This window comes from Sander lucioperca, chromosome 3, assembly GCF_008315115.2.
Source record: "Sander lucioperca isolate FBNREF2018 chromosome 3, SLUC_FBN_1.2, whole genome shotgun sequence".
In the NCBI taxonomy this organism is placed as follows: Eukaryota; Metazoa; Chordata; class Actinopteri; order Perciformes; family Percidae; genus Sander; species Sander lucioperca.
The window spans coordinates 33500564-33527284 of NC_050175.1; the positions used below are offsets into that span (position 1 = coordinate 33500564).

The 26721-nt window shown below is 41.3% G+C and overlaps 1 protein-coding gene across 2 annotated transcripts in view; it reads right to left on the reverse strand.

Moving 5' to 3' along the window:
- LOC116050761 (cell migration inducing hyaluronidase 1) overlaps positions 1-26721 on the reverse strand; it is a 252036-nt gene that overhangs the window by 127478 nt on the left and 97837 nt on the right. For both annotated transcript variants that reach the window (XM_031300979.2, XM_031300980.2), the window contains exon 2: positions 8193-8380. In XM_031300979.2, the coding sequence (XP_031156839.1) occupies positions 8193-8277 (85 nt within the window). In that variant the 5' untranslated portion in view covers positions 8278-8380. The remainder of the gene's footprint in view (positions 1-8192; positions 8381-26721) is intronic.

Here is a 26721-nt window from a genome sequence, read left to right on the forward strand (position 1 = left end):
CTAAGTGTCTGTGGAGGTGTTTGTCTGCCGCCATGCTCTGACTCTCAGACACTATTCCCTACCCTTCTCAAGTATATCAATAAACTATCCATCTTAGCATGTTTGAGTCTGGGGAAACTAGCATTGTGTCCCAGTTGCATACTACTGTGAATGTCAAGGTTCATTCTTGATCTTGGAAATGAAAAATAGAGCTGTGCATTTCACTGAATTTTGATCACGATTTCGATTCCGGCTCCTAACGATGACAAAAACAATGTCATTTATATGTCACAATGCTTGTATTTACCTTCACAAAAGTGCTCGTTTTGCCACTGACAGGCTCATATTAATATTCTAAGTGTCAGATAACATTATAGAAATGATTTCTAAGGAGGTCGACCTTTCTGTTAAAGAGTAAGATCCTTTATTTAAACATAAAAACATCCGCGAAATTGAAAAAAAACCACCAGACTAAAATACACATCATTCAAAGTCGACAGAAACTAAATAAAACTATGACAAGCTGGTTTGATTCATCTTACCACTTTTCCAACCATCACAACTCTAGTTTTGGTTAAAATTAACACATAGTTTACCGATTAACATGTGAAAATGTGTTGGCTCTATACACGCTAAAAGTATTGCTTTTTTAAATGGAGTCTGGTGGGTTTAGCACCAGCCACTTCAGAGCTGTTTCTGGTTAAACATAAAGGTCTCAAAGAGGTTGTAAAAGTCTATCTCTGAAGGGACACTTAGAATATTAATCTGAGCCTGTCAGTGGCAAAACGAGCACTTTTGTGAAGGTAAATACCAGCTGGACAATTGCCCTATTAACTTACATTGTAGCTTGTTTCGCTGCTGCCGACTGATTTGTGATTTTCTCTTATTTACATGCTGTTATGATGTCGGATGTCCATGTTAAACAAAGTTCCGAAACTTGAGTTGAACGTATGTAAAAATGCTGCCTGCAAAACAAAAGGTTTTTTTAGGCCCAGGTTTTAGTCTGCTTTGAACGCTTTGTATGTAATGGGTTGTTTTTACTTTCCCGACTCATCATGGATGTCTAATAGATAGATAGATAGATAGATAGATAGATAGATTTTTATTGATCCCAAAATGGGAAATGACGGTGCTCCGGCAGCAAAACATCAGACACACAGCACCCATACAGAATCTACATGAAATAATAAATAAGATAGAATACAAGAACCAATATTTAAAAAATGAAGAAAGTGGAGAATGTACAAACGTATATACAAGTTGGGAATAAAAATTACTTTTTAATTAACTACTTAAATATTATTAAAGTAAGTAAAACCTATGTTTGTGCAAGTTGCACTACAGTATAGTGCAGTATTGTGATGTATATGAGTCTTATCTAACACTTAGTGATGAAGTCTTAAAAAGTTGTATTGCCTGTGGTAGGAATGATTTATTGTAGCGGTCATTGCGACATCAAAGCTGTCGGAGCCTCTTAGAGAAGGTGCTCCTCTATTGTACCAGTGTGGGGTGAAGAGGGTGGTCGGGGTTATCCATGATAATTAACAGTTTGTTCTCCACCATAGCTTCAAATGTCTCCTGTTTGCAGCTATTAACGGAGCCAGCCTTCCTGATCAGTTTGTTCAGTCTGTTTGTGTCACTGGCTCTGGTGCTGCCCCAGCAGATGGGTGGGGGGAACAGAGCGCTGGCCACAACAGACTGGTAGAACATCTCCAACATTCTGCTGCACACGTTGAAGGATCTCAGCTTCCTCAGAAAATAAAGTCTGCTCGTCCCCTTCTTGTAAACAGCAGTGCTGTTGATTTTCCAGTTCAGCCTGTTGTCGATGTTGACACCCAGGTATCTGTAATCCTCAACCTCTGCTCTGGGCCGCAACTCCAGGTTCAGCATGATCTAGCACCATTTTAATTGACTTTCTTGAATCTTGGGTTGGCATCAAGGACACTGCACTTTTGATTATTATTATTATTATTATTATTATTATTATTATTATTATTATTATTATTATTATGTTTTATTCTTACCTTTTAGAAAGAACCTCCTCAGTCACCATAGGTAATTACTCATCCTCTACCACTCACATTACCTGTGGTGTTCTACAAGGTACAATTTTAGGCCCGATTTTATTTTCTATCTACATGCTGCAACTTGGCCAAACCATCAGTGTGACGTCTCTTTTCACTGCTACACAGACAACACACAACAGATATACCTTCCTCCAAGACCTGATGACCCAGAAAGCCTAGCTGGAGTTTTAGATGTCGACTGTTGGATGGCGCAAAACTTTCTTCAACTTAATAACTCAGAATCCAAAATCATGCTGTCCTGTCTGCCAATGTGAAGCTCACTGCCAGAAGTTTGGGGGTAGTTTTTGACTCAGATGTAACTAAAAAGTATAAAATAAGAACTATCCTCAGAATCAAACGCATGCTTTCAAACTCTGACTACTGTAACTCCCTCCTTTCTGTCATTAACCAGCGTCCAACTAGTTCAGAATGCAGCAGTTCGTCTTCTCACTGGTTTTAACAGACATCACATCACCCAATTCCTGGCTCTGGCTTCTCTCCATTGGCTGCCTGTTCAATTTAGAATTGATTTTAAGATTTCACTAACCACTTTTAAAGCTCATCTTGGAGAAGTAAATTTTAAATGTCCGCAGCTCAAGGCCAGACAAAGGCGCGGACTCCAACGCTTGCTGTAACTTCGCGATTGCTCTTCTTTTTTTGTTCAAAATACAACAAGATTAAAAGTCGTAAAAGAGTGAACACAGAAGTTGAGGGAGTCAGATGAGAAAAAGGGCTTTAATGTGCACGAAAGAAAATCAACACAGGAAAGCCCGAGCAAGGTCCGGACATATCTTGCTAAAGGGTCCTTTGTCTAACATTGCCTTATATCGTTTTACAAGGAAGACCCTCCTCCTGTGGGACGCTCCAATGATCACCCTCAGAACATGCGTGTAAATCTTCAATTGGCCATTTTCGAGGCTAAAGACCACCTCTTTTGGAAGTTTTCCACTAGATGAAGTCATTTAGCTGATCTTGCATTTCGAGCGCCTACGCTTAAGGCGTTTGGGCTTGGTGCCCGCCATAGCTTTTTGTGGCTATACAGCGGCGGCCATCCTACTGCGGCTGTAACAGTGGTAAGCCATCTGTGGCTGTTTGCAGTTGCACAGCGACAACTGAAGGTGATCCAAGGAGGGAGAAGGTCTCTTCCCTACACAAACTAAAATACATATCATCTTTTATCTATTATTATATGTGTTACATTGTATATTTCCCATAACTCAATTAAAACAGATTTTATCACATTTTCCCACAACAATCTAGCTCCAAGCTGTGGAGCAGTGGAGATGCTGACCCCATATGAGCCAGTTGGCAGCCTTAGATCCACAGGTGGGGCCATTTTGGCCGTTCCAAAGTCGGGCTTGAATCTAAAGGTGACCGTGTTTTGCCATCAGGGCCCCTCAACTTTGTAACAACCTGTCTGAGGAAGAATCAGTAAACTCTATTACAAACGTAAATGCTTCTTAAAACCCATTTTTATAGACTTGCTTTCATGTGATGTCTCTTTTATTGCTCTTTTGATTGTTCTCTATTTATATATATTTATTTATATACATATTGATTTTTTTGCTTTTACCTTTTTTATTTGCATATTTTAATTTGTCACATTTTTATTGTTTTTTATTTTGTCTTTTTTCTACTATGTGTTGCGTCTTTTGTCTTCTTGTTTTTACTCAACCAAATGTTGTCTTTCTATTGTTTGGCCCCAGTGTTTAGCTCTCTGTTGTTATATTGACCTCTGGATATCCTGCTTTTGGCTTGCTTTGTCTGTCAAAGCACTTTGTAAACTCTTTTTTTAAAGATGGTATATGAAGAAAGTTTTTACATCCCTGCTAAGATCCCAAAAATGTATCAATTATTCGAAATCAGTGAACAATGGAACACATCTCTCTCCATTAAACATGCAGTGTATTTACAATCAAAGTCATACATTCTTGGTCACCCATTCTAAGCAAAAAGCAAAAAGAAAAGAAAGAAAGAAAGAAAGAAAGAAAGAAAGAAAGAAAGAAAAGGAAGGCTTTGCAACATTAAGATTTGAAATTGGAAGTCTGAGCAGTGCTGTATTTGCTTCACTGTGGTGAAGCTTGAGTGAAATGGAGAGGAAATGAACTGATGGAACTGTCACAACAAAATAAATCCTTAACAACACATTTGCTAATGTGCTGCAGCCTGCTAGTGCTTATATTTTTCACACAGTATGCACATTTCCATTTACATATTTCTTACTTAATGTGTCTGACTATGAGGACTGTCTCTATATCCACTATTATCCTTATTTGCTTTTATGATTAGTCTTTGATGTATTATTTTGCTGTTTCGCTTTGAATGTCCCAATTTCCAGATAACAGGCATTATTAAATTAATGCAATTCCAAAGCAAATCAGTGTGACCATTTCTGGAACTTTCTCAAACCAACCATCCAACATTCACATGTTGTCTGTGGCTGTTCAAAACAACTATAAACACTTTAGATTTCTTGCATAATCAGACAAAAGGTTGGGCAAACTAATTGTGTTTGAGCATTGGTGTTGGTCACTGCTGCTGTGTTTCTGCACTGCAACACACTCATCCCAACTCGTCACATACTCAAGCTTTGCCATTGGCATCACTTATCACTGCATTGGATACACCTCAGGGATGTATAATAAAACCTGGATACAGCATTCAAGGCGGAGCCCCGTTTATTCCTATGAGAGTTGCTCAGTGGCACATGAGGCCAAAAAAGTTTAATTTCCAAGTGTAATATAACCCGGATGATCAACACTACTTCCCCACTACAGGGCCCATAGAGCAGTAGCACTAGAGACCTCTGCCGGCCGAGCCCACTACTTCCTGTTTAGCACTCTGCTAACTTAAATGGGGATTCAATTATTTAATTGTGCAGCTCTTCTAAATCTTTCCAAATGTTATCGGACCAAATGGATCAAATTATGATAGTGATAAAAGTAATTTTGTGGGGGTTGTGACGCTCGAAAAATCTATCCACTGATTTACAGACATCTCTTTCGCCATGTAAGTCCATTGGGAAAAGTCTTTTTGGGCCACAGGGCATCACGTGGTGGGCACGGGAGTTGTAATTCCAACCCCTGGTACCCCTGCACCTCAAACTGTGATGCTCTATTATATGGTCGCAAAACGGGAAACACATGTTTAATTCAAACAAAACTATGTAAAACCACTTAGTTAGGTTTAGGGAAAGATTGTGATTGGGTTTAAAAGAAGTACATTTGTAACATAACTAAAATGATGCAAAAGACACAGTTGAAAGCCTGGTGTGTCTCATACATAAGCTTAAGGGTGCCATGTGCTTCGGTATCAAACACAGAGGGCCGTGACAAAGCGTTGGTGTTTGATGCGCTGGGAATGAGAACAGGCTGGCACTGCACTTTCCAGAGATCACCTGTCAATCAAAGTCAGGTCAGTTTTGAATTTCTTAATTTGTCTGCATGATATCAGCTCAATGATGGTCCTATTCAACAGACATAGGGTGTCAGCTATGACAATGTGTGATTGTATCCTGTTTGGACAACCCGTTCCTACTCCAAACTTGTATAATACCTATGCTTGGTCAGTGGCTCTCAGCGTCAGATACCGATGCAAAAATCCCCTTTTAGCATCTGTACGGGACGCAACTGGCAGAGCAGCAGCTTGACGGCGGTGCTGTAAGATGATGTAGTATTAAGAGAGACAACGGTAGCGAGTAGTATGAAAGACCGAAAATCTGCATAAGGAGGTAGGTTGGGCTGGTGGATGGGTCAAACAACACAGGACTTTCACTCAGGAGACTGCGGTTCGCGTCCCGTTTTTGTCTCGCATTTTGTAACCCCAGCAACCATCTTTTCCTAAACCTAACTGTCCTGTTCTTGTGCCGCATGTCAGTTAAATGTATGTCCTGATCCAGAGCATCAAAAAGTGACGCCAAGAGTCCTGACCAAGCGCGTCTAAATATGAGGAGACTTTTTGCGTCAATAACAAACATCAAAGGCAACTGACCAAGCACCGCCTTTTTGACGCCATGGGGATGAGAATGTGTTGGTGTGGAGCATCATAGTGGAAGAAAACCAGTTTGGTGTCTTGAAAGCATTGCGAGGCGATGATTTACCACATCGCCTCGCAAAGAAGAAAGAATTACCACATCAAAATCATTTTTTCCTTCTCTCGCAAGGTCTTAGAGAGAAGACACACCAGCCCGATAATCGGCCGTCGGACCGTCTGGCGAGGTCGGTAACTCGAGTCTGTTCGGTGTGTCCCGTGCCGTCGGCCGTCCGAGGAGCCGTCGGCCTTCATTTGGGCCGACCCGACATGTTCAGTCGGGAGACAGGGCAGTCGGGACTCACCCGGAAATGGGGAGCGGATAAGCCGCTCAAAATCTGACGAAAATCTTTTAAACTGACCTTTGTCAATCTGAAATGAAGACAGATTCAGAAACTGCACGGCCTATTTCTCGCTTAAAATGTTTTCAGAAACACGTTTCGGTGAACTATTTTAGTACAATATGAGATCGTATTCTGAACAAGCCGCCATGACAGTCTGGCTGTGAATTTCCGGAGAAAAAAGAACCACGTGACGCGTTCGTCCAAACAGCTGCCGGTTTTCATTTTCTGGGAAATAATCAGACTGTTAATGGAAACAATACAGAGCAGCGCCGCCTGCTGCTATGGAGACGTATTACGTTTCGCGCACACGCAGAGCGTACGCTCAAGTCGGCGTCGCCTCAGTGTGTTCTGAGGCATGTTTTGGACCTCGGGACCCGACTGATCAGTCCGACTGCCTTTTCTGCCGACGGTCGATCCGTCTGGTTGGTGTGTCAGGGCCCTTAGCTTTGCTCCATGATACATGGTTGTTCACATTCCTGATCATGAAGGCGAACCAATCCTTTATTACCAGGTTATTTATAATTCCTTATCCGTTACCAATAGAATATCACACACATGAGCATAGCTATGGGTACTGTAGCTAAAAGAATTTGTGTGAAGGCTGCAGGGCTATGGCTTCAGCATCACGCCATGCTGCATTCAGTGTCTCAGGGACTAATCCATCATCGCTCTTGACAGCTGCTGTTGTTTACATACAGAGCAGATGCTACAGGGCTACACTTGGGTACACTTCACTGCAGATGTTTCACTGACATAATGTACAGTGATGAGTCACACACAATGTAACCAGCCAGGATAAAGTGATAAAGGCAACTGAGAGCTGACTGCAGAGTAGAGAGAAGTTCAGTGGTCTGCTAAAGGTAGTGCTTATCTTATCACGGACTCAGTCACATGTATAACAGACTACACTTTAGAGCAGTGGTTCTCAAACTTTTTACACCACATACCACTTCAGAAAATATTAGGCTCTCTAAGTACCACCATTTTGGCCCATGTCAAAATAGAGTAGCATAGGCCTGGCCTTAGTCTTGCTTTGCCAGACCTTCCTCCACAGTGCCGCAGAAGAGGGTCTGGCGAGTCCCCACAGCAATCCAGGATTGGAGAAAAACGTGCTCTGGTTTATTGGCATTTCTTTAAACCAATCATCATAAGTACACACAGAGATACACTGGTAAGAGCTAATGAGGTTTAACCATGTATCCAGCTAATCTACATAGCTCACGTTACTGTATTGTGTGAACAATTAACTTCATTTAATATTGTATGTGGCGTTTTCTTTTGTGGGATGCAAATGTTTCACCAAAACAAGTTCCTTCCCGAGACTACACTGTAGTGCCACCATCGCTGTGTCCGGAGCTTAGCGCCGCCCAAGATAATTGTGATTTGTTTAAAGAAATGCATACAACCCAGAGTTTTTTTTTTTTTATACCAGAATGTATGTGTGGTGTAGCCAGACCTTACTCCACAGCATGGTGGAGATAGAGCTGGCAATGTGAGACTACAGACAAACAGACAGACAGACAGACCTGACAAAGTACTCAAATCCTCTTCTCTGGTAGTTCCCGCCAAAGTAGCTTTCTCCAGAACCACATTTTGCCATGCTAACACACACACACACACACACACACACACACACACACACACACACACACACACACACACACACACACACACACACACACACACACACACACACACACACACACACACACACACACACACACACACACTGTCACGGCTGGTAAAGATAAAAAGAAACAAGTCCATAACTGACCTGCTTGGATGCTGGGGAGCAGCAGAACTGCCAGAAACATGGTGGCACATGTCTTCATCTCTCTCAGCCCGCCGCGGACCGACATCTCACCTGAGACCTTCAAAGGTTGCTTCAGACCTCCCAATGGGCGTCAGACGGGGTTCCACGGTGGATGTGCCGAGTTCACAGTGGGAGGCCACCAAAGGCACCTAGGAAATCACAGTGAAATGCAGAAGGCTCAGCAAGACATGTACAAATAGGGGACTCCCTGGAATACAGCATGGCAGGAGGGCTGTCACATTACTAGAGTCTTTCAATACACCCGCTTTAATTATTAGTTTAGCTTTATCTTCAAAGAGATTATGACGGTAGACTCTTTTACTGTACGTAGGGAGACAGCAGAAACTTTCAACTTTTTCTCTATGGACACAGTGCAGATGGTGAACAGTGTTGCCTTGAACCTAGGACTGCAACTAATGATTACTTTCATTGTCGATTAATCTGCTGATTATTTTCTTGATTCGTCAATTAATCGTTTATAAAAAGTCAGAAAATTGTGAAAAATGTCCATCCCAGTTTCTTAAAGACCATTATTATATAAAGCAGAAAAGAGCAGGAAATATCCATATTTGAAAGACATTTTCTGCCATTTTTGCATGAAAATTGAACGATTAATCAATTATCAAAATAGTTGGTGATTATTTTTCTATGGACTGATTAGTCGACTAATGGTTAAAGCTCTACTTGAGTCCTGCTCTGATTTTACCCCTAAAGTTCAGTGAAAGTTCTCATACTTCAGTGAGGTTACAGTCTTTGGTCATAATCAAGTCAAGTTGGCTTTTCTTTATTTTTATTTCCCAGTCTCTTAGCATACTGGAGAGGCAGCTCTGTTGTCAGTCATCCATGCAAAATTCTTCAATATCACATCCACTGTTCTGCACAACTAAGGTTCAGCTTCCATAGTTGGACTTTGCCATGTACAGTAACAACAGATCATGGTCATCCTAGATGTGTACCCACTGTATATGCACTAATGTGTGGAAAGGTATTACACTTTCATATTCAGCTTGTAACACTGAACATGAGTATTTCCTTTGTAAAGTTATTTTATTTTGAGTTGTAGTCACAACTTTAGCAAAAAATGTTAAAGTGCCCATATTATGAAAAAAACACTTTTTCTGGGATTTGGGGTGTTATGTTGTGTCTCTGGTGCTTCCACACACATACAAACTTTGAAAAAAATCCATCCATGCTGTTTAGAGTGAGATACAGTTTCTGAATGTGTCCTGCTTTCAGTCTCTGGGTGAGCTGTTCAAAATCGGCACGGCTTGTGACGTCACAAGCCGAAACGAGCAGGCTAACCGCAACCATTAGCTCGTAGCGTTAGCATGCTAACGCTAGCATGCTACCTCATTCTCAATAGCAAAGCACTGCTACAACACACACAAGTTCACCATAATCTACAAAAGAACTACTTACATGTGCACCCTCATTTAGAAGTCTCCCAGCTAATCCTGCCTTGTAACTGACCAAAGTTGTAGAAACAGCCTTTCTTTTACTGTCTATGGAGCTAGCTAGCTGACATGATCTACATCTGAGCTACTGAGCATGTGCAGTGCAATCAAAGATAGTACAGAAGAAGAAGAAGAAAAAAAGAGGTCTCACTCTGTAGCTAAAACAGAGACCAGCTGAAAAGAGGATCTGCAGCAGTGAGAGAGAGCGGTGCAGTACAACAAAAATATGGTGTTTTTTGAAAATTAAACCATGTAAACCTATTCTGGTACAACCTTAAAATGCAATTATGAACCTGAAAATGAGTATAATATGGCTGCTTTAACAGCATCACTCGCCGTGTTTCCATCCACACGTTTCAAGTGAATTAAGTGATATCGAATGACAAATGCCTTATGGAAACAGTAAAATTCGATTGAATTTCATGAATATGGACACAAAGTTTGTATGTTCAATCTCATCGGATTTTCAATATTTTCAAATTCATTGGTTTTATGCAATAAACGCTGATGGAAAACATTAGTTGCCAAATAAATAATGAATTGCTATTACCTTTTAGGTCATTGTATGTCTATGTAGGGAGCATTTCCATAATGTTGTCAGACACTTGCAAATCTAAGCCTGTCAGTGGCAAAAACAGCACTTTTAGTGGACGGAAATTGAAGGTGCACAATTGCCCGTTAAATTTACATTGCAGCTTGTTTCACTGCTGTCGACTGCAGTGGTCATGCTTAATACTGGACCAATTTCAAAGATTGTTGTTCCCATTAGTTACATAGACACAAAAACATAGAAAAATAGGATCCAGGTTGAAAAATCAAAGTTACCCTTTAATGAGCCAGACACAACCTTACACAGTATCTTTCATTCAGTTTGTTTGCTCGATGTTATGCTGCTAATGCTGCCTGTCCCTCTACTCTATAAGTCTTGCCGGCACACATTCATCTCTGTCTAGATGTCTATTAATGCAAGTGTGTGCATATGCTCTGCAGTTGATCTGGTTGTGTGTGTATATATGTATGTGCACACTCACGTAAAATTTGATTGAATTTCATGAATATGAACACAAAGTTTGTACGTTGGATCTTATCAGATTTTCTCATAATCGGTAAACGGCTTATGTGATAAACACTGACGAAAACATTATTTTCCAAATAAATAATGAATTGTGAATACGTTTTAGGTAATTTTTTGGTTGCAACCAGCCATAAAACAAAGAAGAAGAAGTCTTAGGTCATTTCCACCACGTATTTCTGCTTTCTTTGCAGACATGGCGGGTGTCAACAAAGACGGATAAAAGTGGACAGAAACACCGCAAAACAGCATGTGACATCATTACGCTTAGGTTTTCATTCGCTTTAAAGCCGTTGGATGGAAACACACTTTCACCAGCTTTATTTGTATGAATGTTTTTAGCAAACTTCAGTTAATTCGATTGGCAAGTGGACTGAAACATAGCTAATGCGAGCAGCAGTAAGATAACAGGATGAAGACTACTGAATGGATCTGACTCAGACTCAACATGTAACACTAGGTGGTGTTGACTGCAGCCCTGCAGCCATGCACCAGGCTCTGAGAAGGTTGAAGCTTTTCCAAGGCTTCCCAAAACAACCACTACAAGTTGTCAGACATGTCCTGTGCTAATTCACAAACACTTTTACACACTGTGCTGTGCATATGAAACACTGTGATCTTCATACATTTTTGGACAGATAAACAAACAGCACAAGTGTACAGTATGTGCATCTGCAGTTTACCAAACACAACACATATACTCTACGTCACATTGTTCTCCATTGTTTAAAAAGCTGAAGCCACCCTGAACTTGATCTCGGCACCCCAACAAAATAATTGCTGAAAAAAAAAAAGTCTGTCAATCTATTGTGAGCTTAGGAGTTCTGCTCTAGGAATAGCATCATCATCAGTAAAATCACTCAGAAAAACATTCTGAGCCATTTTCATGAAAAAAGTGCTTGTCAGCCTTTAGTAAAAATGGCATGAATCTCTAATTTTCAAAAGTTATTGATACTGCATTTTGGAAATGTCTGCTTTTCCATAGACAAATATCACATTTCATTTGTAATACCATCTCACATTTGTAGCAATTAGGGGTGGGAATCACCGGAGGCCCCACGATATGATATTATCATGATGTTATAGCGGTTTTATTTATATTGCAATATTCTTCGATATATTGCAAAGTTTTCCAACTTCAAATTATGTACCCAAAGGAAAACTTTGTCAACATCTGTTTTATCTAACAAATTCTCAGGCCTTTGTTCATCTTACCATCTAATGGACTGAAAAAGCAATTGATTTAATTATTTCAGGGCTAAAAATTTCAATTCTCGTGTGGCCGGGTTGGCTCAGTGGTAGAGCAGGCACACATATACTGAGAGGTTTATGCCTCAACGCAGAGGTCCAGGGTTTGAATCCGACCTGTGACAATTTCCTGCATGTCTTCCCCCTTTCTCACCTAGCTGTCCTGTCAAAAATTAAAGGTGGATAAGCCTAAAAAAATAATCTTGAAAAGTTCAATTCTCATGTGCAATTTCTATAATAAAAGATTGATTATTGGTGCCCATGTATCGATACAGTATTGCCACAGAAAATATTGCGATACTATGCTGTGTCGATTATTCCCCCCACCACTAGTAGTAATGTTTTCTCAGAATTGTTGGAGTCTTTCTAGTTACATAACTCAGTGTTTCCTCTATCATGATGCTCCAGTAGATGTTAGATGACATGCACAGTAAACACAGTAGAATAACATTTTAAAGAATAAAAAAGGGTGCCAGGCACCCCTAAAGCCTAGAATTGATCCTAGAATCGCCCCTGCTCTAACCCTATCCTGCTCTGTGAATAGCTGCTTTTGGAAACACACTTACGAGTCTGGAAAGTCTTGCTGCCAAGTGAGCAGCCGTTCTTCCTGACTGCAGCTCCATAAAAAAAATCTGTAAAGTATGCCATGCCATTTAGTAATTTTAATTACTCATTTAATGACTGAACAATGTTTACTGCAAATGAATTCAGCGAAAGGTAGCGGGAGAATCTGCCTTGTGAAGATTCTCCAACCATTGCATGACCTCCAAAAAACAGGCCTAATCTTGATTATATTTAATTAGCTGCAATGTGGAGAGCTCAGGAAGACGCTGTGAGCATAAAGGAAACACTATAATAATTAATCATAATTTTTTATATTTTATCATGCAATTAGCTCGCATTGACTACTGCTGACAGAGTTAGTGGGAGTTTCTCTGTGCACTCAGCTGTACTATGTCTGCATGTATACACACTGTTCACATTAGTGCTGTCTTAAAGGCTCATTTAGTTTTTTTTTTAAGCTGGACCCTGGAAAATTGTTGGAATTGGTCCAGTATTGACCAAGAACTGTAACCGGCAGCTGCCAACCAGGCTGCAATGTAACCCTATAGGACAGGGGTCTTCAACTATTTTAGGCCAAGGACCCCTTAGCTGAAAGAGAGATGGAGTAAGAACCCCCTACTACATGTTCTGTATGAAATTAAGTTGCATTAAACTGGGTCGGATGGATGAAAATGAATGGCGGGGAATCCTTAAAGGTCGCATGGCATGAAATTTCACTTTATGGTTTTTTAACAATAATATGAGTTCCCCCAGCCTGCCTATGGTCCCCCAGTGGCTAGAAATGGCGACAGGTGTAAACCAAGCCCTGGATATCCTGCTCTGCCTTTGAGAAAATGAAAGCTCAGATGGGCCAATCTGGAATCTTCCCTTTATGACGACATAAGGGGAAAGGTTACCTCCCCTTTCTCTGCTTTGCATGAGTAAGAGAGAGACATCATGGCTTGCAAACAAGCGAAGCATGACAGTTGGTCAAGGCCACACCCCCACCCTCCACCTTGCCCCCCTCTCTCCTCCTCAATAGCATTTAAAGCTACAGACACAGAAATGGCACATCCTAAGGAAAGCTCATTGTGGGACTGGCTCTAGTGGCTGTAATTCAGCACCAAGGCTGAATTTCGGGAAAGAGACTTCAGATACAGTATTAGGGGACCACTAAGGCCTATATAAAAGCATCCAAAAAGCAGCATGTCATAAGACCTTTAAGTTTAACTGTTAGGTTACCATATGGCTACCTTACCTATTGTAAGCTTATCTTCAATGTGTAAATTAAATGTATTTTTTATTTCGCAAATAGGCCAATTTATCTTTGCTATTAAAATGTTAGATTCATTTAAATGTATATTTTCAGACATATTTTAATTTTTGAAAAAAAGAAACTTTCAACATAATTTTTTAAACTTTGGCGACCTCCTTGCACTAACTCTGAGGACCCCTTAGGAGTCACAGACCCCCTGTTGAATATTTCTGCTATTTAACAAATGTTCCCAAATCACCATCGCCAAACTCACCAGATTCCTTGTAAATAAACAATACTTTTAGCGTGTATAGAGCCATCATATTTCCACAAGTAAATGGGTGAATTAAGGGTTTATTTCAACCAAACCAGAGTGGTGTTTGTTGGTGTTTGTCGTCGAGAGACGAACCAAGACGGCTTTTGATAGTTTTAATTTTTTTCTGGCGACTTTGAATGAAGTGTATTTCACAATGATAATGATGACAGTGACTGATAGTAGTCATAATCATATCTGTAGGGATCCTTTCCATAATGTTGTCAGACACTTACAGTAGAATATTAATCTGAGCCTGTCAGTGGCAAAAACAGAACTTTAAGTGGACGGAAATTGAAGGTGCGCAATTGCCCAATAACTTATATTGTAGCTTGTTTCGCCACTGCTGACTGTAGCGTTCTTACTTAATACTGGACCAATGTCAAAGATTGTTGTTCCCATCAGTCACTTAGACACAAAAACATAGGGTTGAAAAAAACGAAGTTACCCTTTAATGAGCCAGACACAGCCTTACACAGTATCTTTCATTTAGTTTGTTTGCTCGACGTTATGCTGCTAATGCTGCCTGTCCCTCTACTCTATAAGTCTTGCACACTTCCATCTCTGTCTAGATGTCTGTTATCTATTAATGCAAGTGTGTGCATATGCTCCTGCAGCTGATCTGGCTGTGTGTATAGATAGATGTACATGCACAGTATGTGAACACTCACGGGTCACAGTTGTATAGTTATCACTGGTAAACATTTCTTCCAGGTAACCTCCTCTGCATATTAATATGAATCATATGATTATGTGGTCGATCAGCAGATTAATCCCTGAGCTGCATCGCCAACAAAAGAAAATGAAAGATTCCATTTTATTCTTGCTGGCAAAGTGTCCGTTTCAGCAAATATGTGAATTGCGGTTGTCGCAGTTACTGCAGAGTTAATAAATTAAATTGCCATATGTAAATCACTGTGTTTATTTAATCTTCTGTCTAATCTTCGGTGGTGGAGAGCAGTTTGGGTCCTGCAGTAAGTCTCCAGGACAACAAAGAGTATTTTCACAATCATTTTTTTTCTTGATTGCTTTGACACAGCAGTCAACTGAAACTCCACATTTTTCAAAACAGTTAACACATAGGCCGAAACAGTGGCACTCATGGTCAAAATGACACATTTTGTTTTGCAAAAGGCTCTAACCGTGCCAAATCATTTAAAATATGCAACAAAAGAAAATGTTGCCTTCAAACAACACAACTTGCAAACAAGTGCATGAGCTCTTCCAATCAACCATTACACAGTGGACAACAAAATACAAAATACAGCACTCAAATTGACAAATTTGCCTTCTTGCAAAGAATTGGATCCAGAATCAGAAATGCTTTGATGCAAATTTTATTGATTCAATTGATTCTTATTTTGAAACTGTGGCTGAAAACTGAAATACTGTAAATATTACACAAAGTACATGTAAACCAAAATAAAATCTATTAGAGTAAAGTATAAACACCTATTACTGTAAAGTATAAGAAATAGCCACTATTGATACTCAGTCTCTTCTGTCTTAGACCTCTTCCATCCATGTTGGCAAAGAACAACACAGACGCTGCACCTTTAAGGCCTGCAGACTGACTGCTAATTGAAGATTTGTGTGAAGGAGTGTCAAACAGGTGCTTCAGTGATGTCATACTTATGTAGGTAGTTTCTAATAGTTAGGAACAGATGGTTTCTGTTTGGTTACCAAAGCTAAAACAATGGAGTATGGACTGCTTGAATGACATCCGTGTTAACTGTTCTGCAAAAGGGTGGGAAAAATGTGTCAATCCAATGAGAAAGGGTTAACACATTTGCAAGAGGTGTCTTCTGCTCTGCTGAGACAGTGATGATGAAAACCGAGTGGATCCCAGTTTCTTTAAGCAGGTCAAAGCAATCAAGAAAAACTGTAATCCCACTTAGAGATTGTAGAAAGATGTTTGCTGTCTGGTTTTCAGTAGGGATACACTGAATCCAGATTTTTGGGGTTCAGCCGAATACCGAATCCACTGGTTAAGATTCTGCCGAATCCAAAACCGAATACCGAATCCTACTCCCATCCTCAGTCCATTAACACAGTAAACACATTAATGAAGTAAACAACGTCCACAGCCTCTAAAATAGTTAAATGCAACAACTTAATGTTGAATTCACACACTCTTTTCACATCGTAGGAAAGCACATCGCTATTGTCAGATGAGTGACAATTTTGTTTGGCAAATTTTCGCTAACCAGTGTATGATGAAGGCATGTTAGGTGGGTGAAATTAGAAAGCTAACGAGCAGCAACCGGCCGTTCGGTCGCTCCGCTCCCACTGTAGGGAGACTCATTTGCCGAGAGAACAGCTGACAGCCCGGAAGAGGCACTGTCTGGTTAACACAAGTTTTTAGCTGTGACTGTCCTTCCTTTGCCGTACCTGAAGTTGCTGCATTTTGGCTGCTGTCTGTAGATTCCTTCATGCACAACTCGTATTCTTTCGGATGTTTCATACGCAAATATTTTAACAGCGGCGATGTTGTGTATTGTTAAGGATCCTTGCCACCATGAGACAAATCGGCATTGTAATCTGAACATGTAGCTCGACTTGAATCGCCTTCTTTTGACTGACACGAGTTCCATTTTCACTTTCTCACAGCCTACTGCATTGAAGGGTCCACCTACGTAAACACCTTCCCGTAATCAATGGCGGCGTCATTACATCGTAGCGCGCGTAGTGCAAGCGTAGGGTTCGGTTCGGTGGAAGAAAATTCTAAGGTTCGGCAGAAACCTAACCCTGTCAAAATGCCCAATATTCGGCTGAAGAAACTGAGACTGAGACGACTTTGGACGCCTCAGACCAGAGACTGTAAGTGGCAGCATTCTATAATTACTCTGCTCCACTTCGCTCCATAGAAAATATGGTGAATGCTGCCTTTCAGTTTCATTATGGGGTGTTAGCATGAGCATAATCCCTCAATGAATAGGAAAACTGTACGGCAATAACAGGGGGGTGGCTCTGTAAATTGTGATGGATGTTTATAACGGACAATTTTGGGTGATAATTTTATCGTCGACCTTCATTTTCTCTTCCAAATAAGTTTGTCTAACTGTGGGTTTGTTTCCCACCTGTGTGACTGTCTGACCACCCAAGTTGTAGTAAAACTGTAACACACTAGCTTACTGTTTATAATGTAAAAAACAAGATAAGAGACTTTAAAACATCCTTGTGAATCATTGTTTCTTCTATTGAAAACATGGCTTCCAACTACAAAATCTAAACAGACAAAAAACGCTAGTTTTCTCAGTTTCCTAATGAATGAATGAATGAATGAAATAGGACACAGTTAGGAAACTCATCCGTACTGTATGGCAACAAAACAGCAGCATGCTGCAAGGTGATGCTGAAAGAAAAAGAACAAACTTCAGATTCAAGATCCAATTTGTGTTGTGCCATCAAACATGATGCCAATTGTCAGATTGGGTTTACTGATGTATGTAACTGCAACATATGAATGTATGGGCTAATTGGATGGACTAATAGATAAATGGATGGGTTGTTTACTCCATTAATATTCCTATTTCCAAGCTACAGAATCCTATTAATATGTCCCTTGCTCACTAAATTACAGTATATTTGCAGTATACAATCTCAAACCTGATCTTTATGTCACAGCTGTTACTTTCAGCATATCAGTTTACATAGAGACGTGTCTCTCTGGAAATAGCCATTAGTACTGCACAAGCCTATAGAAGGAAACAATGGAAGACCCCATGGGAAGCACTCTAGCAAAGAAACATCTTTGACATGCATCATCAAGCAGTTGGATTACACGTGTTTGTGTCAAATGCAATGGGGAAAATTAGATTGGATTAAGTTCATACGAGCAAATGAATACAAAACTGTATTCATTTGCTCGTATGAACTTAATCCAATCTAAGGTTCCTTACTGCAGAGCAGTACTGTATTAATCAAAGTATGTTGTTGACATGGGCTCCACCTTACTCGCATTACTGCCTTGATTACATTGTCACTGCATTACCGGTGTGCATTTTAACATAGCCATTGATGTTCCCTGCATGAGAGAAATGTGTTCCCCCACCAGGAGGGGATTTCATAAAGGATTCATGACAAGAATCAGCACATTCCCATTAAAGCAGGGCGGAAGGAAAGGAGCTGTGTAGCTTTGGGTGGTAGATGATCAGATGCATTTAACTTCAACACTAACAGGTTCCATTCCAAACTCACGCCAAGAGCTTTTCAGCTGGGAAGAATGTTTTTGATTTAAGCCAATGTTTTTTTTTTGTATTTATCAATGACAAAAAGCCCTCCTTCACCACACTGTTTGAATTGCCCATACCTGACCTTTTCATGAGGTGAATGGTAAGTCTGTATGGTGGAGACGAGTGCAAATGACACTAAGGAGTTTCCACATACTCATGTTCAAAAAGAATGTGAAGTGTTTCATCTGCCAATCAAATGCATTCTCGCAGATCACACAAACATGTGAGCAAAGGCAGGAGCCACTTAAGGGAGGCATTCATGCATTATTGATAAAAACTGGTTCTGTCTTGACTTTCTTAAAGGCCCCATGAAGTGAAAAATGCCCAGGGTAAATCCTCTTTCCCTATGTTAATTATCATTCATTTATCTATTGTTCTATGCTAAATATATGTTTAAAAGAATTGATTATTTTCCTTTCATAATCACTGTCTGTTCTCTTCATGTGAAACGGTTTTAAATGTTTGATGACTCATCCTGCACTCTTGGCCTTTTACAAATTTTATGTCCAATGAAAATGTTTTATCAAGTATTTATGTCCCTCGCCCATTACCATTAACCAAATATATGCTGCAGGAATGGATTGCTACCTTTCTCTGTTAGAAAGAGGGGTTCCTTAATTGTACACTGTCAGTGCAACTCGTTCTCATTCCAAACTCGTCAAATACTGAACCTTGGTCAGTGGCTCTCGACCTCAGATACCGACACACAAGGTCCCCTTTAGCATCTGTATGGAACGCACCAGGCAGAGCAGCAGCTTTAACCGCGGCGCTGTAAGATGAACGGTTGCGAGTAGTAAAAAAGACCTAAAATCTGCATAAGGAGGCAAGCAACACAGGACTTTCACCCAGGAGACTGGGGTTTGTTTCCCGTTCTTGTCCTGTATGTCACTAAAATGTGCATTTTGTAACTTCACCCACCATCTTTCCCTAACCCTAACTAAGTGGTGTTGCCCTGCACGTTGAAAACTGACACTAAATCGGTCTGGACCCAGAGCATCAAAAAGTGAAGTCAAGAGTCCCGACCAAGCGCAAATTAGTTGAAAGCCCCACTGCATCTGACTGAGACGCTAAAGGAGACTTTTTGCGTCACCAGCAAACACCAAAGACACTTGACCAAGCATCGCTTTTTGACGCACTGGGTGTGAGAATGTGTTGGTGTGTTAGCAGCACAGAGCTATGAGCTACATCAATACTACAGATTGGTTGATTGGTGGTTATGACAGCGTTGACACACAGGCAGACAGACTTTCTATTCCAGACACACGCTGTCGAAGCTGCTAACAATGTGGCTGAGGTCTAATTCAATCGAGGGAAACTTTGCTAATGTTACTGGCTCTGTGCCAAAGCAGCATTGGCATGCTACACGCTACATGCAGATAAACGTTGCTGCTGCTGGTTGATGGCGGCAGAGTGAGCTGGCGGAATGGAGGGATGCGCAGTAAATCTGCATGTAACGTTACTGCCGGCGCCACAGTGACAGAGCCGGTTGAAAATCTGTGAAGTTTTCTTTCATCTTTATCCAACTCCTGATCTGACAGCAACAACAGGTGAGGGACGTTTCTGTGGAGCCAACAGTCCTCAGTACTGAGCTAAACTCTAAGCCTGCCCAATTTTTTAGCATTCCAATCAAATGCAAAGTATTTATTTTACTGCTCAAATATTCCATTTCACTAGGAAATAGAGCACAGTACAGAAGCTAAAGACGCTCCAACTTCCGCTTCACTGGGAATTTAAATACTTACATTACCCGGTCTTCACTTCATAATCAACTAAGTATTCGCAAATCCAACTCTGCCTCTCGCATCTTTTCAATCTGCCGCCGCTCGCGACTAGAATGCTCTGCAAAAGATTCTTAAACTGGACAAACTCATTTCCATTTCATCCATCAAAACCTAAATCTCATCCTTGTTCACCGACATATGCCGTTGCTTTTCCACATCTAAACTTCCCAGCTAAACATTCTTACTACATACTTTCTTACTCACCCATGTACATGTTAACTGTTGTCTGTGTTGTATTTTTAAATTCTACTTCATGTCATTTTACAATTGAATGCATGTCTTTACGTATATCCTGAATGAGGGCTTTATATCCTAGCCCTCCTTCTCTCCCCTAAGTGGCTTTGCCACTTGTCAGGCCGCCATTGTAAATAAGAACCTGTTTTTAACGACTTGCCTGTAAAAATAAAGGTGAAATGAAAGAAAAAGTGTTTCTAAGCTGTGATAGTGCAGCATTGGTAGCCAGGCAGTAAGCCGTGCAGCCACGCTTGTGATTCCTCAGTAGGCCTGTTAACATGATCGTTGCAATGGCGCTGCGCTAAGCTAAATGCTAAAGAGGTAAAGTTGCCGAACGGCAGACTTTCTCTTAAGACTTATGTCTGTGAGACAGTCAACTAGGAACAAGGTTGTGTTTGTTTGTGAACCACATACAGAGTGTGTGTCTGGTGGTCTCCCTGTCTAAGGCCACACTGCTACTGCGAGTGAATTTTAAAATGAATTTTTTCTCTGTTTTGGCTTTCAATTTGGCAAAAACACAGCACTTTCACCCAGGAGACTGGGGTTTGTGTCCAGTTCATGTCCCGCGTGTCACTGAAACGTACATTTTGTAACCCCACCCACAATCTTTTCAGAAATCTATCTGTCCCGTTCTTCGTACGTCCCAATCCACAGCGTCAAAAAGTGACGGCAAAAGTCTCGACCAAGCACCAATTAGTTGCGCCACCGCATCAGAGACGCTAAAGGGGAGTTTTTGCATCAGTAACAAACGCTAAAGGCACCTGACCAAGCTTTTTGACGCGCTGGGAGTGAGAATGTGCAAAACCCCTATTGTAATGAATTTAACAAGGTCCTGTCTTATAACTAAATTAAATGTTTAACTTGGAAGTTTAGTTTGCTCTTTAAAACAAAACGCAGTCTTGTTTTAAGGTTTTCTGCCCCCTTCTACTTTCAGGGTTCTCAAGATTGAGCAAAAGTTTGGAGTGAGATTACATGCATTAGGGGAGGAGCGATCCCAATATTTGCAGCATGCTTTTTGCTAGAAGTTCAATTTTATGGCGTTTGGTGTTTTTAGCCCCCAACGTTGCCATCCAGGCAGCGCGGCAATGGTTATGTTTAGGGTTAAGGTGAGGGTTAGCTGCCTGGAAGGCGACGTTGGAGGCTTAAAACACCATTGAGCCAATTTTACCCACTGTTCATAATTAATCAGCACAAATAGAAATTATTAAATTGGTGAATCTGATAAATGGCAGTGCAACATTACCACCAATCTTTTGGTTTTTATATGTACCATGTACCTTGGTCTCTTGTTCTGTTATGCCACCAACAGAAGCTGAAGCATAAAACTTTGCAATCCCACTTGCTGACTTAAGTGCCTGTTCTTTGGCCTGATGCCCTTTGCTTTTAACATGCCTGTTGACATCAGTCACACCTTGATCGGCACATGAATTCTCATGTCTGCAAACAGAGTACCAGTAATTGGAGCTGGTAATGCCTTTGGTGATAAATGGCCATATTAAACATTATTGAAATAATATTGAGAGTACTCTGCTTTAATAAATGTAGTCTTAATGTAACTAGAAAGACTATTAATACAGTATAATTTTAAATAAAAACTAGAACTGCAAGCAGTTATGACGGGGCCCAAGCCACCCACGCCAGTTGCCCCCGAGCGCGCGTAAGCGGAACCCGAAGCCGGGCGGCGGGGAGGCAAACGTCGCGAAATATCGAGAGGCGCGACGCCTGCGGTACGTCGCCGTTGGAAACGTAGCGGTCAACAGTTCACCTCCACGCTTATACGGACTACCTTTAAGTATTCTCTACAATAAACAAACTTCTTAACCCCCCTGACCGCAGGGTACAGCAGAGAGAAATGAGAGTGACCGAGAGGGTGGAGGGGGGAGGCAGGTGTGGTGGTTGAAGGAGCAGGGGAGGTGGTCAAGTTGTTGCAAATGGCGTCATAGGCGCCGATTTATGTTTTCCTCCGTGGGTGCTTCGTGGGAAATTAAGCATCAATGCCACCTACATAACCAATCAAACTATGACAGATGCTCCACTTAGCACCAACTGCAATGTTTAATTGCACGGTATCGCCGCCTATGAATGGTGTAGATTTTGGATTGAAAAAGTGAGAAAAAAGAGTTGCATTTGTCCACTGTGAAGGTAGTAGAAACTTTGTCAGGTGGGTTAAGAAGTTTGTTTATTGTAAAAAACCAAAGGAGCACACAAAAGTAAAAACCAAAACCTAACGGTAAGAGGCAAACATCAGTAAATATTGACAAGTGTGAGCTGCAAGGTCTGTGGTACATTTCCATTGCAAATATCCCATTAACATTGAGTAAAAGGGCCAAAACTCGTCTACGTTGATTATTGCGTCCCCTAATGGCCAATCTTCGCCAAATTTGGTACAGAGCCTCAGAGCGGCATGCCAAACCAGCACCAGACGTTTCGTGGTGATTGCTTTTACCGTGACAGAGATATCGCATATGCAAATTTCCCATTTAAATGCATTGAGTTATTGGCCAAAACAAATAAACGTTGCTTATAGCGCCCCCTAAAGGCCGATCTTTGCCAAATTTGGTACAGAGCATGATAGTGGCATGATGAACAATGATTCCGAGTTCCTTGCTGATAACATTTAATTTGGCCGAGATATGATATGATATGTTTGTGCTAGCTAGCTATGAAAATGTGTTTGGTCGTCAAATGCGCATACTTTAACGTAGCAAAATTTCTTGAGTAACTTTTGGTCAAGTCCATCTGGAGATGCTACCTACCAGGTTTCGAGCTGATCCGTCGCACGGCCTAGGACGAGTTTGAAAAAGTTGGTTTTGCGCATTGTGCGATATTGCGAAAAAGATTTTAAGCAAAAATGGGCGTGGCCTATATCATGTGATTCAGCTTGATTCAACGAACACGTGGATGTATGGGTTTCTAATGTGGGATGTGTAATGTGGGAGTTAAAGGCAAAAAACCATTATAGCGCCACCTAGTGGTCCACATGTGTAATTTTTGGTAGGTGTGGTCCATGACCCATTGTCTATCTACCCTGTAAATTTAAAGTTGTTCACATTAGTGTAAGTGGTGAATCTAGACTTGGGTCCCATTGGCCACGCCCACTTTGACCCCTCAGTACGCAACTCTAGACATGGCCTCAGGAGTGTCCCTAGATGGTACCCATCAAATTTTGTAAAAATCAAATGAGCCGTTCATGAGATATAAACTTTTTGTACTTGTAGCGCCCCCTAGTGACCAATTTTCGTAAAACGCGTGGGGGACCTCCAGAGGGTCATGTCAAACAAGAATCTAAAGTTTGGCGTTGATAGCATGTATTTTGGCTGAGATATGGCAAAGTCGGTGTTTTCATAGTTAGCTACACAAATTTGTTTGTGCGTAATATGCGCAATTTTTATCCTATAAAAATTCTTTTCATTAACTTTTTGTCAGGTCGGTCTGGAGATGCTACGGTCCAAGTTTCGTGCAGATCGGTCGCACGGTCTAGGAGGAGTTCGAAAAAGTAGGTTTTTGATAAATCGCGATTTTTCACGCATAAAAGTCTAGGCGGAAATGGGCGTGGCCTATATCACGTGATTCAGTTGGATCCAGGGAACACGTGGATATATGGTTTTTAAATGTGAGGTGTACGGTGTGGGAGTTATAGGGCCAAACGCGTTTTTTCTGCTATAGCGCCACCTAGTGGTGGAAGTGGGTCAATTTTTGCGCCTGAGGTCCTTGCGGAGTTTCGGACCAGTCCTGAAAACAGCAACCCCCCACCATGTACGGTTTAGGCTGTAGTCGGAGTTTTAGGCGGAGAAGAATAATAATGAAGAGGAAAAATCAGTAGAAAAACAATAGGGTTCTACAGCCCTGCTGTATGAACGGCATAGCTTTGCTATTGCCCGTTCTTACAGACTCGGGCTTGGACCCCTAATGAAGAAATACAATAAATGTTGGAGGGTAAGTCATTACCATACCCTCCAATATTTCCATAAGTTTCAGATAACGTAAGCCAGCCAAACTGAGCCAAAGCTTGTGGTTGCAAAGCAGATAATAATAATAAAGATAAAGATAGATTAAAGATAATAAAAATAGCCACAAATTGTCTATATTACCAAATGTTCTGGCCTCTCTGGAGTAAATATTAAAAATGTTAGACAAGCTTTCTTCCAACTCACCTTCTCCGTGTGTGGCCGAGACTGTTGCTGTGTGTTCACGCATCTATGTTGCCTAGTAACTAATTTATGGTGGCCGAGACTGTTTAACAAAGGGGCAAACAAGACGTGCTGGCGGCAGGAAACTTCTGTCTGCGCCTCGTCCATAATGTACTATGGCAAGTGGATTGTGTCATTCAAAGGATACCCAGGAGAAGGAGGAGGAGCAGGCTACCCTCCCCGTCGCCGCCAGACCGTGTGGATTTTTGAATTGATTTAATAGGGATTGCAGACGAGAGACCAGCGGCGACTAGGCGGCGAGTGCATGTAAAGGCAGTTACACACCAACCAGACGGCCGACTGTTGGCAGAAAAGTTGGACTGATCAGTCTCCCCGAGTTGGTCAAAAAAGTGCCTCGGAACACACCAAAGCGACGAGACGTAATACGTCTCCATAACAGCAGTTATCTGTATCCGTATTGCCACCCAAAAAATGAAAACCGGCAGCTGATTGGACGAACGCGTCACATGGGTCTGGCTGCTGCTTCCGGATTTTGGATTTTTCAACCAGCCATTACTGGCGACTCATTCAGAATACAATCTCATGTTGTACTAACATAGTTCACCGAAACGTTTTTCTGAAAACATTTTAAGTGAGAAATAGGCCATGCAGTTGTTGAATCTGTCTTCATTTCAGATCAACAAAGGTCATTTTAAAAGATTTTCGTCAGATTTTGAGAGGCTTAGTCACGCTCATCCCGCTTGCCATTTCCGGGTGAGTCGCGACTGCCCTGTCTCCGACTGAGCATGTCAGGTCAGCCAAAATGAAGGCCGACAGTTCCTCCAACGGACGACGGCACGGAACACACCGAACAGACTCGAGTCACTGACCTCGCCAGACTGTCCAACGGCCGATACGCCGGTGTGTAACTGCTTTTAGAAACATTTAACGACTGCGACACGGCGACGGCGTATGTTAGAATTCCCATACAAATGTACGCCTACTAAAGACGTCTAAACTAAGTACTTTGCTTTACAAACGTGTGAAACACAGGTCTTCACTATCTAAAGTCTGAACTAAGTACGTCGTCAGTGTGACTTTTCCCCTAACTTTATTGATAACTAGAGTACAGTACATATGTTCTCATCGTTTAGATTCACATTTTGTTAGTGTTCTTTTGCTTACTTTCTGGTGCTTATGTATTACTAATTAATGTGTGGCTAATAATATATCATGCTTATAAAAAAGTATTAAAATGATGAATGAACACTCGGAATGTTTTTTCGGAATGTCTCTATGGCAATAAGAGACCGATGCTGCCAGCATTAGCTATCTTAGCTCAGCCGTCCGAACAACAATCATAAATAAAAGAGCAATTTGGCATGTTCAAACAAAATCAACAACAATCATCAACTGTCTTACGCCTTAGGACCTTAACAAAGGTATAGTCTAGCGTTGACGAACTGACCCAAGAGCCGGTTAATTAACCTGAGTCGTGTCACTGAACCGGAAGAATTGAGTGCCATACGTCAATGAACCGACTCACTCCTGTTTTTTTTACCTTATTAGCGCCTCCACTGGAGTGGTGGTAGAATCAATCAGGAAATGGGCTAGCTCGAGCAGCACGATTGGACCGAAAGAGTTGTTGAAGAGTTGTAGATTGGAGGCCGCGCACCAGGCTACTGAACGACACCGAATGTAACCGTGCAACTGCTCGAGTCTAATGTAATCAAGCGGTGTCTTGCTTCGCCTACCAAGCCTTGTTTCTAGTGCATCTTAGATGATTGTGTTCATGGCAATTCACACATTATCGATGGGGAAGTACATCACATACAAATACACGTCATGTTATCTTGGTAGTTATGTTAAGTTAAATGTTAGAGAAGTGAATTTTGCAGGCTGCATGGTAGGTAGGCTGAGGAGACCGCACTACTGAACGAGACCGAATGTAACCGTGCAACTGCTCGAGTCTAATGTAATCAAACGGGCGTCTAGGTTCTCGGCAGGTTTGAGTTATCAACCGATCCCAGAAGCCTTTATGTCTCGTACCCCCCAGACACACGAACCGGTGACCGAATCTATTAACTCGGCAGGCCAACCAACGACTGTCTGGTTGAACCGACTCGCGTAAAAGAGCCGGTTGTCCCATCACTAGTATAGTCACAAGATATATGATCAAAATCATAAAAATAACAGCTTATATAGCTGGGGAGCTTGCTAGCCTT